Source organism: Solea senegalensis, linkage group LG5 (assembly GCF_019176455.1).
Source record: "Solea senegalensis isolate Sse05_10M linkage group LG5, IFAPA_SoseM_1, whole genome shotgun sequence".
In the NCBI taxonomy this organism is placed as follows: domain Eukaryota; kingdom Metazoa; phylum Chordata; class Actinopteri; order Pleuronectiformes; family Soleidae; genus Solea; species Solea senegalensis.
The window spans coordinates 27,202,428-27,217,912 of NC_058025.1; the positions used below are offsets into that span (position 1 = coordinate 27,202,428).

Below are 15,485 nucleotides of genomic sequence, written 5' to 3' on the forward strand. Positions count from 1 at the left end.
AAGTGAAAAGTACCGTTGTGATCCACATGAATTATTATAAACAGGAGGAAATATGTGTATGATAACAGTAACATAGTCAGGGTTTGGACATGATTTTCTGTTCAATGTAGACTGTTAATAATCATGATTTGATTTATCACATTAAAGCTGCTGTTGGTGAAATCTGTGTTAAATAATAAGCTCTACACTCAGAGCTTGTTCAGTGTGTGTCTGTTCAGACGTGGTATTAACTTACCAGGTGATTTTATTACATAAAGCATTGCAGATTTCTGTGTGTGTGTGTGTGTGTGTGTGTGTATACTGTGTTGTGCCTTTGTTTCCAGTGCAGCAGCAGGTTACTGACGATCTGCTCGAGTAGCAAAGTACAAAGGTTGTGTTGTCTCCAGTTTCCACAACTTAAATATGAAGTTCACTGCACTCTCAACTACTTTTAATGGGAAACTTAGTTATGAGTCAGCTCGTACTCTGAGTGTGTGATATTTAGAGTTAACTCTTTGTCTTAATCTACAGACAACAACGTGTTTCACCACATGCAGAGGAATCACAGCAGTGAACATGCAGAATAATAACATGTGCACGAGAAACCTCCACCAGGACAAAGTTTAGCTTTGCAAGATCTGCACTTTTAAACATCTTTGCTTTTTGGCCACGTAGAGCTGAGTGAAGCACTGAGCTCTGCTGTCACTCATGTCATCGTCAAAGTGTCGGCGGGCCGGGACATCGGGGACGTCAGTGTTGCTGTTATGTAACGGTGTGTGTGTGTGTGTCTCTGTGATGTCTGATCATGATAACACTAATTGTCTCGAAACTGATGAGCAGGTTTGTTGATGTGAACATCGTCGGTGTGATGGAACGGTAACAACGGGCACAACATTTGGTGTTTCCATCGTGGTACAGTCTGGAATGGTTCAGCTGGGTCAGGCTTGCGTTTCGACTGAGAACAGAACCTTTACTTGTTGGGCGGGGTGTGGGCGGTGCCTGATGGCCGCGTCAGCGAGATACGTAGCATCTAAAAGTAAAGTAAAAGAAATAAAGCAGTGTTTTTATTGTCTTATGCTAATGCTTCATCAACCCGGCCACTGGGGGGCCACATCTACTCTACTCCCAGTGCCGGGTCCAAACCAGGATAACTGGGGAGGGTTGAATCGGGAAGGACATCCGGCGTAAATCCTTTGCCAAATTAAATACGCGGATTACTGAAAACCACAAGAGGACACGACGGACAGATGATCCACCGAGGTGACCCCTGAAGAAGAAGATGCTAACGCTAGGTAGCCACACTTTCACTCTCCCTTTATGTTTGAAGCACGCCAAAGAAACCTGTGACTCCCTGCCTCCAGAGCCACGCCCATTCCCTGTCAGCCTTTAAAATGGATGACACACCGCGATGTGTTCTCGGGGTAAAGTGGGTCCCTCAATAATTCATACGTCCAAAGTGCACAGTAAGACAGAGTTCTGTGACACACGAGACAAACTCGTGCTCGAGAAAGTCTCTCAGTAACGCTCGTTTTAAATGTCACTGCCACATAAACACACACGAAATGTGAACATGAGAATTGAATTTGCTGCACAAATGTCAAACCGAGTGAGCTGTGCAGTGTGTTTATCAAGAAACGGCATCAATAATATTTCAATTCCCATTCTCAGCACCAAATTATTAAAATATTAGCACTATTTAATAGATTTAATTTTATATGTATATATGATGTTTATATGTAGACTACAGGACATGAAGTACAAAGACTCTGAGTCTGTTCACATCTACAGTCTGTACAGTATCTTTTAGATGTTTACAAAAAAATATGTATTCTTTCTAAATATTTATTCTAGAAATACAAGCACAAATTTAAAAACTCATTCAAAGCATATTTTTACATACGGCAGTAAATCCTATCATCCCACTGATCTCCACTGATTCCTAAACCTGCTGACTACCTGGATTACACACCGTGCATCATCCAATGTTACGGCGAGCGACTTTACCTCATGTCTTATTGAAAGACTTTCCTCCTGTTTGTCATGAATATTTCAGACATCATGTCTGTTACAAATAAAGAACAAGGCTTGGACACGGACAGACCAGAGCTGGACAAACGCAGCAGTGCTTCCTGGTTGTCCATCAACAGCAGCTGCCATGTAGTGGATGCTGGAGGAGACTCACAGATCCAACATCCATCCATTTAGCAATATTACAGTTTCCATAGCAGCTGTGCTTAGTTATGAAGGTCAGTTTGACTGAACTAATGCTGCAACTTAGCCTGAGTAACACCGGACTGCATCTTCATCTCATTTGAGTATAAGGTGTAGTCACCTCCCACTTTTAAAGAGGTGTCGTACCGGTGCGACGACAATGAACGACGACACAACAGGGACGACGATGGAGGACGTCCTGCTCAGTTTGTGGCTGTTTGTCTCAGACTGCCTCGACTTCCATGGGATATTTACACTGATCGCAAGGAGTGACTGTTGTGGGCGGAGCCGGTCTACTGAACGTACCAATACCACATTCCATTCTTTGGTACCCTTCGCTCGGGCTTGATACTGTTAATATGAACCATACCGTACCGAACGGAAACAGTTTGGAAAAACCAATAAATTCCCACAAGTACATCTGTGGGTCCAGACCCAGATTTTGGGAACCACTGATTTAGTGTATGCACACATGGTACGACTGTGCATGCTGCCTTTGTGATGAGCGTCAGTCTCCTGACAGTGAGGTAACGGAGAGCTGCTGCTGCTGCTGCTGCTGCTGCTGCTGCTGCTGCTGCTGACTCATGCTTCTCTTGACTGATGAAAGGTCACAGGCTGTGATAGGGAATCCCTGTGTGCTTTGGCCTCGCTCTGCTCCGGGAAGACGAAACTTCACTCTCCTCTCTCTTTCTCTTCTTCTCTGTACACATTGTGCACAGAGCGTATAGTTTCCAAAGTAAGCTTTGTTGTTTTAAAAGTTTCAAACTGTTGTCACAGTCAATTGCGATCAAGACGATCAGCTCCACACTGCTCAGCTCGGCTCGGCTCGACTTAACTCGTCTTTTTAATTCACTGATTGTCATGATTTAGTAAATCTGAATCTGAAGTTTATGTGAGGAGGTTCTACAGTCATGGAAAACCACGCGCCTGATACCAAACCCAGCAGAGTGGAGCCAAGTAATGCCAGAACTGTATGATGGAAAAACACCATCAGTGTTTCTCAGGCATGCTGTGTTTAGATCTTGCGTTTTCCCACACTGCACACAGGAAGTGATGTGTTTTATATCAAGACAGAAGGAGGCATCGATTGTCCATGTTTACAGTTTTACGGACATAAATCAAGTGAGAAGAGTCTCAGTTTACCACAGACTTCCATTCAAACATCGGCTTTTTCTGATATTTTGAATTTACCACAACAGTGAATTAACATGAGAGAGAGTCGGACCGAGACATGGTGTGAACGGATAAACGGCCTCATGCACATTAAGGCTGTAAAGGGCCAACATCAATCACCGTCCACTTCCAACATGGTTTCAATCTGATTGTGTGGTTCGACTAATCAGAGTAGGTCAGGCGTAACACACACACACACAAACACGCACAAACGCACGCACACACACACACACACGCACATCATATCTAGTGTGGCGTGAGTGCTTTGGAGTGGAAATGCAGCTGCAGGCATGAAACAGCTCTGAAAAACAATGAGTCCTCTGACATTAAAGCAGAAGCACTGAGCTGAAGAACACACACACACACACACCTAACTGAAGAACAATACACACACAATACTTACGCACACACACACACACACACACACACACACGAAAGCTGAAGAACACACACACACACACACACACACACATACACACAGCTGAAGACACACACACACACAGACACACACACGCACACACACGACTTCAAACAGTAAAATATGCACAGCCCACGGTGCACGTTGTGCCCGGGTGTGCACATGCTTTGCTGCCTCAGAACGTGAGCTGATGTACAGAGACGAGGTCATTTCAACAAGAACTCAACTGCAAAGGTCAAGGTCATTCTGCATGTCACTAACTGTCAAAGCCTAAAGATACATTATTACACAAGTCTGCCAAAACAAAGAGATCCACATTTTTAAAAAAACATTGTAAGTGACATATAAACTCTATTTTTAACTTAGTTTCCACAACAAAGTTAGACTATAATATTTATTTTGTCATTCCAGTTAAAAGTCCAGTTGATGGCCGATCATTTTTTGGTCTATATATTTAGTTAATGCAAACTACTGCAAAAAACTAAATATTAAACACATGGATCATTAAATTATTTAATAATTAAATCAAATCCAGCTTTAGTGACGCACTGTAGCTTCTCATGTGTCTGAGAACAGAAATGCATCATTTGTAATAATTGGCCAATGCCGATGATTAAAAAATGGCAAATATCGGCACAATGAATCGTTACTGTAGGTATAATTTGGAATAATTTTAGTTTGTACACACAAGCCTTTTAACAGAAGTTTCTCTTAGATGAAAATAATCAGTTCAGCCATTTTAAATAAAATTCTAACTCTATATTTAATCTTTAAACATTGTTTTTGTTATATTATTGCATTTGTTTTTCTTACTGCGACCTGCTTCTATTCTAAAAATGACATGTTTGTCAAATGTTGTCATGACGACGGTTATTATGAGCATAAATCAGCTTATGCTTCAGAACTTTATCGTTTGTTTATTGAAACACGTGCTAATGTGAGGACAAGTTACAACAGAGTCCGCAGCCTGAGACATAAATCTATGTGCATTGCAGATACATAACAATAATACACCAAAGGGCTTTGGACAAACTGTTATAAGATCTGTCAAAACTGTCTTAAACAAATGAACTAACTATGGTAAACAGTGGTAACACTGGTAACATTAACAGTCTACTGATAATAATCCCAGCCTGTGTGAGTCTCTGCAGCCTGAGCTGCTCATGACTGAATCATAACAATGATGATATTGTGACATGTCACACAACACTGAGCTGAAGAAAACAAACACACACACTGGGCATTCATGCACACGCCAACGTCTCACACACACACACACACACACACACACACACTGAGACACAAACACAAGGTCATGGGAACCAGTTTCCTCCAGCTGGAGCTGTGTTGACATAAAACACTGTTGAACAGAGTTTATACTCAGTCAGTCCTGCATTAACATCACAGTAACTGCACATCAAACATCACAAACATCAATCACCTGGTACAGATCACACACAATAACGTCTTTCTTCTCTGATAACCGATAAGAAAAAGTCTTCATATAATCCGGAGTTTGAGTAAAAAAAAAACACTCAGATAAAGCGACTGAAGAATAGTTTCATAACTCTGACATTACCATAACAGCTTATTTTATAGCTTATCACTAAACTATGTGTTTATTAATGTGATGACTGCAGACCTTTGTAAACATTATTATCACCAGAAATGAAATAGTTTGGGGGCAGATCAGAGTAAATGGAGAGTAAACAGGAAGCAGAATCCTCCTCTGAGAGGACGACTGAGCAGAAAGAGAAATGCTGAACAGAGAGAGCCGAGCTAAACCTCCACATGACGTCAAAGCATGTGTTCATCACAGCTGATGAAGAATGAGGCTGTTTCCAAAGAGCCTGCTCAGACTAAACCAGCAGGGTTTTTACATTTCTCTATTTTAGGGGCTCTATAATGTGAACAAGCAGAATTTTATGGATTTACAACACAAATAATTAGGGTTAAAATTCAGTGACTCTTTTAAATGTAATGTTGTTGAGTTTTACAGATATATACAATATTCGGTCAATATTCCGCCTTTTGCTCTACGGAGTACATACAGTGTTTTTACGACATCCAACCATCGACAACTACTTTATCCTCACTGTTGTGACCATGTGCACCAGAGTCTGTGAACACAAGCCGTGCAGCCATGTTTGCATGCTTCTGTTATTCTACTAAGAAAAAGCCAATGTTGACTCGTGTGTGGCCCGTCGCTCTATCAGAGAGTCGTTTCCTCTTCCTCTGCCATAATCAACGTCTAAAATAACTAGAATATCGCTGCCTTGATCTTATAAGCTGGTGCATGGCCAGGGAGTGTGTGTGTGTGTGTGTGTGTGTGTTCTGAGGGCTGTGGGTCAGCGGTCCCTGAACTTGCAAGGCTACTTTTCCGCTAGCAGACAGTAGGGGGCGTGGAGGCAGCCTCCAATCTCCCCACAACAAGACATTCAACCATCACGGTGACTCTGAAGCTGCTAAATGTGGGTAAAATCCTGCATAGTTCTGCTTTAATTTAGAATATGTGTATTTCACTTAATTATTCACTATAATAAATACTATTATTGTCAATGCAACAGCCTTTAAAACCAGGAAAAGTCAAAATGACAAAATGATACCCAACATTAAAAAGAAATGTGGGTGACAGGGAGAGCACAACATGACTGGATTTGTCAAACATGGAGGAAGGACAATGGGCGTGTGTGTGTGTGTGTGTGTGATTGAGGGGGTTGTTGTTTCCTGTGAGTGAATGTGACTCACAAGACGTTATCTCTAGAATGACAGGAAGAGGTTTGCAGACTATTTCCTGTAGCGGGAGCAACTTTTCACTGTGTGTGTTTCAACTGAGAACCACAGCAAAACCACGACAAAACCATAACAACACCACAGCAAAACCTCAACAACCACACAGCAAAACCACAACAACCACACAGCAAAACCACAACAACACCACAGCAAACCACAACAACACGGTAAAACCACAACAACCCACAAAACCCACAAGACAAAACCACAACAACACCACAGCAAACCACAACAACACCACAGCAAAACCACAACAACACCACAGCAAAACCACGAAAACACCACAGCAAAACCACACAATACTGTGTGTTTATATCGAGTTTTCCTAGTGTTTGACTCACTCCCAGCTGCTCACACATTCATACAGCACATCCATGTGCACATTCACAGCCACCAGGAGCAGCGTGGGGTAAAGTGTGTTGCCCGAGGACACACTATGCATGTACACTAGCAGAGCAACCTCCCTGTTGAAAGACAACTCTCACGACCACTGCTCCACCGTTGCCCAGGTCATGACATGTTTGAAGGTTTTCAGCAGTGGAATCACACACACACACACACACACACGACTGTTCTCATGTAATGTGAGGAATTGAGACCTTATTGAGACCTTTAAAGTCATTAGAATTTAAATGTTAAAGCCCTGGAGACGTGCTGAGGACCTGCATAAACGGCTGTGTTTGTCACATGAGTCACATGTAAATAAGGGACGAGTGAGTCATGATGTTTTCACAGTTCATTCACTTCAGCATCACCAACACTGTCTCACACACACACACACACACCATTGTTCAACACGGCCGTTTCATATCACTAATCAATTCTATTGTTTGATGCAAATTCAAAAAGAGTAATATAAACAATTCATATCTCAATATGTCCATCCCTGTATGACACTATAAAAGTCTAATGTTTCTAATCTATTAAACACTGACACTATTGATTAATACTCCAGCGCTGACAATTGGTACTCGATCAATTCAAGCAATTAATCATCAACTAATGTCTTAATCAATTAATCAGGTTTTTTCAGCATTTTAAAAAAATAATAAAGATAATGAAAACATCCCTTTGAGGTTTGAAAAACACTGGTCAACATTATTCAAGAAACTAAGAAAATAATCAACAGATTATTCAATATACACTGTATGTATTCTATATACACACACACACACATATACATATATATACACACACATATATATGTACATATATAGTACATAAAAGCTGAAATAAAGTTGTTTTTTTATCCCTAACTTGTGCTTGTTCTCAGGGAAGTTTTTCCGGTTTCCACTAAGATGTTAATCTGTAAAATGAAACACTGTAATTACTAAGAAAAAACTAAACAGGAACGACCTGCTGTGTGTTCTTGTATTTGTTACCTTTTTAGGACATTTTCTGTCAAAAAACAAAACCAAAACAAAAATGGAATTTCTGAGAAACTCGTCAGGTTTTAGACTAAATCTAAATGATGGTTATGGTTAGAAGGTTAGGCATTAACTGGTTATGGATAACGCTTTGTCCATCCTAAGAGGAATAGCTGCACAAATCTTAAATATTAAAGGACTATATAATGGAATGATCTGTTAAAGGTCCAGTGAGCCACACTCAGGCAGGGCCGGGTTCTATCGCAGCATCAGCACCGTGTCAGGCCCACGGCACAGTTAACCTCAGGATCACATCACCACAAAATAAATAAATAAATAAACCACATGCACTTTTAAGTGAGATGATGGCCGTCCCCTGGTGGAGTGATTCAAATAGATCTTCCTGCCTTTTAGTGATAACTGGATCTAAATATAAACTGTTTATATCTTCTTTTTTTCCACTGTCAGGAACTCAGTGGATGGACTCGCACGGCCGAGGTCACATGTTTATCTGTGGTCAGAGGCTTAAATACAGCACGTCAAAGAACCACACCATTAAACATTATGTGATCATTTAAACATCACAGTATCAAACTGCTCGTTAGTTGTTAACAAAGTTTTCTAAAAGCTCCAAGTTCAGGATGTTCGTGTGGCACCTTCATGTGCACATTGTTCATGGACGTCCCACGTTGTAATCAGTCATAGACAGGCTGCGTTAGCGATGGTCTACAAGTTACTCTGCAGTAAATGAAGTTTAATACACAGAAGCTATCACCCTTGATCTGTATTAACAACTTCAGAAGTTCAAAAGAAGAACAAGAAGAAGAAGAAGAAGAAGTTACCACCCTGAATGAAGTTGTGCAAACATGGATTAAGTAGCTACTACATCATCATTAGCTACTTAATGCCATGTCAGGTCACTGGTAAGTCCATTAAAACAGCAGCATCGGGTGTTTTTACCACTGGGCGTGTGCAATATTTGCATGTGCAGAGTGGATTACGTGCAATTTCAAAATGATTTGGTAAACCCGGTGTTTTGTTCATGTGTCGCCCGGTCTCCTGTCACAGTGGAGGTGTTCTGGTGTCAAAGACAAGTATATTGTATGAGGAAAGTATTTGGGGATATTTGTCTTTAGTTGAAATAAACACATCCTGTAATGTCGTTAAATGTGGCTAACGTGCTTGTCAACTAACAAGCTGCCTCCATCAGTGAGTCTAAAAGTGTTATTTTGTGACTTCAGTGTTAGAAACCCTTCGTTCAGATCGACCTCAGTGACAAAAACGTAACAGAACAAGTCGCAGTAGAGCAGCAGCTGCTGTTTCCAGTCAGAAATCCAGGTTTTAGCAGGCGTTCCTTCAGTTCAGTGGCTAAAATGTGTTGGCCATGGCAGCCATGATGGTGTCAGGTTGGTTCCCTGCTGAGAAGTGAACACTGAAGTCAGCACTGATAATGTGTCAGTACCTCAAATAACCACACTATCACCACAGTCACTCACTTCAGAGTGGATATTCTCATCAGGTCAAATAAGAAATGCTGCTTTCATCTCCCAAAATAATCAGTCAGACGTGGACGAGGACGAGGACGTGGACATGTTTGTGACGCTCAGTGAGAGTGAAACAGCTGAGTGAGACTGTGACATGTCGTTAAGTTGCATGAGACAAGCATATCAATCCCAGCGTGAGGACAGACAGTCCTGTGCAAAAGATGTAGGCATGTGTGGGAAATGCTTTCACAAATATCAACTGTACTTCTTTCTTTTTATCAGTGTACAAAATGCAGAGTGAGCCGAGAGAAGAAAAATCCATATCTGTGTCTCCTTGATGTTATTGTGTGATGGATAAGTAGCTGCTCGCCTTCCTCACCATTAATCCTGACCAAATCCCCAAATGCAGCCCTGAACCTCCAGCGTTCCTCACCGCAGCCTGCAGACACTCGTTACTGTACGTTCACCTGCTCCGCAGTCAACAAACAGACAGACACTTCAACTTTTAACTCATCATGATGTAGTAGAAGTTCTTTATGTCTTGTTGTGAGACCGTACACAAGCTCACGTTGATTTAAACCTCTAACACAGCTGTTTCTGTTTCAGCTAACTACATATGAAGATGATGATTAGCACCCGTTTGGTATAGATGGATAATCACACACCTGATTATAATCCTACAAAATCCCTGATTTGTGTAAGTGTAGAAGGATTGCTGTTGGTTTGATCACACTAAATATAATAAACTAAATGTTTAGATGTTTCTTCTCTTATCTTAAAACTTTTAAACAACACCTGCGTCATGTGGAGCATAATAACGTGCCTGTTGCACAGCAGTGTTCATTGCACGTATTCAAATGAAGTGGACACATGAGATTTAAATGAACTTGAGGTCGAGGCAAATGAAATAAACAAAATATCTGCTCTTTGTTGTTCTCAGTTCAGTTCACACACACACACACACACACAGTAAAAGCCACAGCAAACATCCTTGATTTCAGCTCGAGTTTCAACAGTGAGCCACGCCCTCGGCCTGTGAACCTATTCCCCAGCCAGAGGGCGGAGCCTGCATGCACACATGCTCCGGGGGGAAGATAGCGAGACACACGCAGGAATTTTATCGTTGTGCCACACCCAGCAGCTGTCAAAGCTCATGTAGCACAGTTCTCGGGGGGTCAGGGAATATCTGGACAGTCACACAACAGCTTCGTAGTGTTTTTAGGTCTGTACATCATTAAGTCAATAACACCACCTCTGGTCCATAATGTAAATGAATGCCTAACCACAATTCAAATATTAGTTCTTAGTTCTGCCTCATTAGGACCAGGTTTTGGTCTCCATGAGGACTACTGGTCCTGACAAGGCCAGTGTTTATGCTATAAAACGTCCTAAAGAAGTAACAAATAAAAGTGACCACACACACAAACAGACAGTCAACGACAACTGAACACGTTCATTTCAAATGTAAACGCCTGCTGTGGAACGTTAAGAACCAGGAAGTCAAAAAGTGGAAGCGCATTATAAAGACCTGGCTGTGTTTGTGTGTAGTTTATAAGAAGGGGTTTATTGGCAGACATTGAACACACTAACCATAAGTATGTTTGTAAGTTTAGAATTGCTTTTAAATTCAAATCATTTGGTTTTCATAGCTGTAGAATAATCCTTTATTGGGTTATTGTGCCACCATTTTGTGCCGAAATGTCTCTGCAGCAGCGTGAGAGGAACCGAACATGAGAGGAATAAATGAAGTGTTTCCCAGCAACATCCTTCCTGGTATGCAAACGCCACCGTAGTCGATCCTGCCAAATGTACCTGTGACCTAGCGCTCACACAACAGTCCAACAGTCTTCTTTTTAGTTTCACTCCACTTCAATGTTCACACTCAGGTGAAAAGGACTGGCTGAGTGGAAGTTTAACAAAAACACAGGGAAAGAGTTCACACTGCAACACCCAGCTCGCACCAGAGGAAGGTTACTGCAACTGCCACTGGACTACATGCAGACTTTTTAGAATATTACTAGAGTAAAAGTCTTAAAGTACCTGATATTACATACAGTACTCAAGTATCAAAAGTCATTTTCTGATATAAAATGTACTTTATGTATATGTCAACAAAAGCGTTTGGCTGCTCAGCTGACTGCTGAGGGCTGAAACTCACCATCCAGACACAGGAGACCAGAAACCCGGAGACAGGAGACCAGAAATCCGGAGACCAGATTCTCGGTGTCGGACACGGTACACAACGAGCCGCTGCTGTGTTTTAAGTCCACTAGGAGCCGAAATCTGCGGCTAACAGCTGAGCGGCTAACAGCTGGTGCCGCTAAAAACAACTAGTGACAACAAACGGGCATTATGTCACCAACTCAACTGTTATTTTGTCGTAACGTGTAACAAAGATGTATCTGAGTAAAAGTAAAAGTTGTATTTGTAGTATTTGTACTTTGTACCATTACAACACTGAGTACATGAGTCAGATACAGGCCAAAGACCAGGTTTTTACAGAGCTGAAAGAATCTGCCAGTTAAATTTATGAAGGAATCAAACTTTCACAGCTTTAACAGAGTCATTTTTGTCTCACAGAAGTCTGTATCAAACAAGAGATTACATACTTTAGTCTGGGATTTAATCTCAACTAAAACACCGTTGTGACGTCTTTCTTCAGTCATGTTGCCTTTCTTCTCTGACGTCACAACAAAAACAAACTATGCCGTCATATCTGTGGAAAAATGACCGATCAGTGTCTCCCATATAAATCTAAGAAAATCTAATACTCGTAGATAAAACCTATGATCACATCATCACAGTGCCATTATGTTACCACAGGCACATCCAGTCATCAGTACAGTGAAGACATGTCAGTAAAATAACATATTATTCCTGAACAGTGCAGTGTTTTCATCATGTGTGACTGTAGCAGTCACTGTAACAGTGTGTAACTGTGAGTCACTCACACTCAACTGGCCTCGATGGGCAGAAGACACAACAATGAACACAATCACTAACACAACGCCACTGAATCATGGAGCACTGACACTACAGAGCCACTTATGTCTGAGAAGGTGATGATGCTGTCCAGTGAACAGTGAAGCCAAACACACATTTGTCTCTTTGTTGAAAAGGAGCGAGACTTAAGACCCATTTATGCTCGACACAAAAGACGGAGCCGGAGACGGAGCCGGAGACGGAGCCTTTCGTCCGTACTGTGCGTTCATCTCACACGTCACAGGAGAGTTCGCGATGACGGACGAAACTACGGGGGCAGTTTATACGGGCATTTGAAAAAAGGGCCTCGTACAGAGTGTGCAGTTACACACAATAAAATAACCTCTTCAATCGTCACCTTGTTTGTTGATGCCTACTAGATGCCCCCTAGAGGTCTCATTGCATACAACGTCCTTACTGATGCAAAAGACGCACAGAAGTGAGCGTTATGACGGAGATAATGTTTGTGACGGACGGATGTAAAACAGATGAAAATGGAGTATAAATAGGCCTAATAACACTCATTTGTAAATGCCAATAGAGTAATAAGCTGAATATTTAGCTGAAACTTAGTTGTATGTCAATCACCTGCTCAAAATAAATAAATCCCATACATGTTGCCATCTCTGAAGAGCACTTTTATTTGCCATAGACAACATAACCACAGCACCTGTTTAGTTTATCTGTCCAATTCATTATTCTGGCCCGGAATAATGATTTCCAAGGCTTCAATGTTCACCTGCTCTCATCAGAGTCTAGAGTTTTTATTTTTTACTATTAAACAATAACACTGACTTTTGTGTCCACATTAAGCAACCTATCAGCCAATCAGAAAACAGCATTTCTTGTTACTGGGAAAATAGGTTTCCGCCGCACTACTCGCTCCACAAAGGCGCGTGAATGCTGTGAAGGCGTGCGCAGGTTTCGAGTGACAGAGCTCAGTCAGGTAATCACTTCATTTATGATAATAGCTGCTTATGAAAGTGTAAAGAGTATGAACTTTGATTTTTTTTTTTGCTGTTTAAAGGGAAAATTTGGGGCCAAAAAAGGCAAAAAAATAGGTTGTTCTTTATTATATAAAGGTATTATCTATAATCCCTAACACCTGACCTGCATTATGTCAAGGCCCTGCACGCAGACAACACTACACAGAGCAGAGAAACACACTGAGAACAGCATGAAAACGCTGACACAACCAGACACAAAGATGTGCGACCATCTGCCTGGACAGGTTGGGGTGAAAGGGAAAACGGGGGCCATGGCAACAATACACTTCTATAGCATCCAGTGACCTTCAGAGAACATCAAACTACAGAACCTGGAATGATGTCACCGTAAACAAAGAGGTGATTCCAGTTTTTCAACTTCCAGGATGTGAATGTAACCGCAGCGGCAGAGTAAACATGACGTCAGCCGCGTAACGTGCGTCTCTATTGGAGCTCGTGCAGCACAACAGGTGTCACACTGACGAGCGGACCATTGGCTGGCCTTCACGCGCCTTCACGCGCCTCGCTGACACTTTCACACAACACACACTCAGCTTCACTCTCACAGCGAAAACAAGGCACAAACTCAGGCGCGTTCGCGTCGTGGCGGAGCGGCGAAGACTGTGACGTCACACATGTCAAACACACACACACACACAGCCTCGTCACTTACGCCGACATTTTCGCTCCTGCTCGGGTACGAGACCATTCTTCCTCCGCCGCCTTTCACCGGCATCTTCTCCGCTTCTCCTCGGTTCAGAGGCGGACAGCGGCTGCGTCGTCGCGGGTCAGCGGAGAATCCAAGTGTGAGTTGAGGCAGCGGTCAGTTGTCGTGCTCGCGCTGCTCGGCTGCTCTAATGAGACATTATCTCCGCCCTCGTCGCTGTCAGTGGCTGGTGTTTCCTGCCTGCGGGCGCGCGGACCAGCGGCGGCAGCTTCACAGGGAAGAGGGAGGTCCGTCCAAATACTGTGGGCTCGTGCTCTCTCTCTCTCTCTCTGTCTCTCTCTCTCTCTGTCTCTCTCTCTCTCTGTCTCTCTCTCTAACTACGACAGCACGACATTTCCTGTTTCCTTCACCGGTGACAGCGTTTGTTATATTTAGTTGCAGCAGCGGCGGCGTCTCTGAACATGTGTTAACCAATGTAAACAACGCCACACTGTGTGATGTGGTAAAGTGCGACACAACTGGTCACAATCTGCCGACGTGAGCTCAGGCGCTTGTTTTAAAGGAATAGTTCAGTTGTTGTCATTTTAACCCTTACGAGTTTAAGAATATCCTCACTAATTTGTTCCTAGCGGCACAAAATGTCACCTTCCCAAAAACTTGAGTCAATCTTTTAAAACTACTTATCAAATATTAATTATATTTTTGATATTTTAACCCATTAAAGGCCAGTATAAAATAAAATTATAATTTTCAGTGAATACATTTTAAGGAGAATTTGATTGTAATTATTATTACGGTTGTTATTGGTTGTTTGTTTTTTTGCAGTGTCATATTTAAAAAACAACAACAAAACTGACTAATTTGTTCCTAGCGGCAGAAAAAGTCACCTCCACAAAAACTGCTGTAAAAATCTTAAATATCAGTTCTAAATGTATATCCTCTGGCAAATTTCAGCTATATTCATTCAACACAGACAAAATGGCTTGACAATAAAAAAAACACAGAACTGTGAGTGATGTTGTTTTTTTCCCAGTAATTAAAAGCTTATGTGAATATTTACTGGTATCATTAAAAGTGAATATTTTTGACATTTGAGAACATCATCATTTCCAGGTTTGGGAAACATTTATGACATTTTCTGACATTTTATGGAACAAACAACTCATCGCTGAATTGAGAAAACAATGGACAGATTCATCAATCATGAAAATATTCATTAGTTGCAGCCCTGTTATCTGGTCTAAAAATGTATTACATGTAATTCTTCAGTGTCAGAATGAACATTTTCAGACTTCCATAAGTTTATTCCTTCATGGGAAAATATCCCGGGTTCCCACAGTCATGGAATTCCTGTAAAAGTCTGATTTTCCAGGCCTGGAAATGGTCAAAATCACTGTATCGGATATCGGAACGTCAAATCCAAAC

The 15,485-nt window shown here is 41.7% G+C and overlaps 1 protein-coding gene across 1 annotated transcript in view; it reads right to left on the minus strand.

Annotated features, from left to right (window-relative positions):
- LOC122768948 (tight junction protein ZO-2-like) overlaps positions 1-14,396 on the minus strand; it is a 34,072-nt gene extending 19,676 nt beyond the window's left edge. The window contains exon 1 of the mRNA XM_044025170.1: positions 14,067-14,396. Within this exon, the coding sequence (XP_043881105.1) occupies positions 14,067-14,129 (63 nt within the window). The 5' untranslated portion in view covers positions 14,130-14,396. The remainder of the gene's footprint in view (positions 1-14,066) is intronic.
- Positions 14,397-15,485: the final 1,089 nt, after the last annotated feature.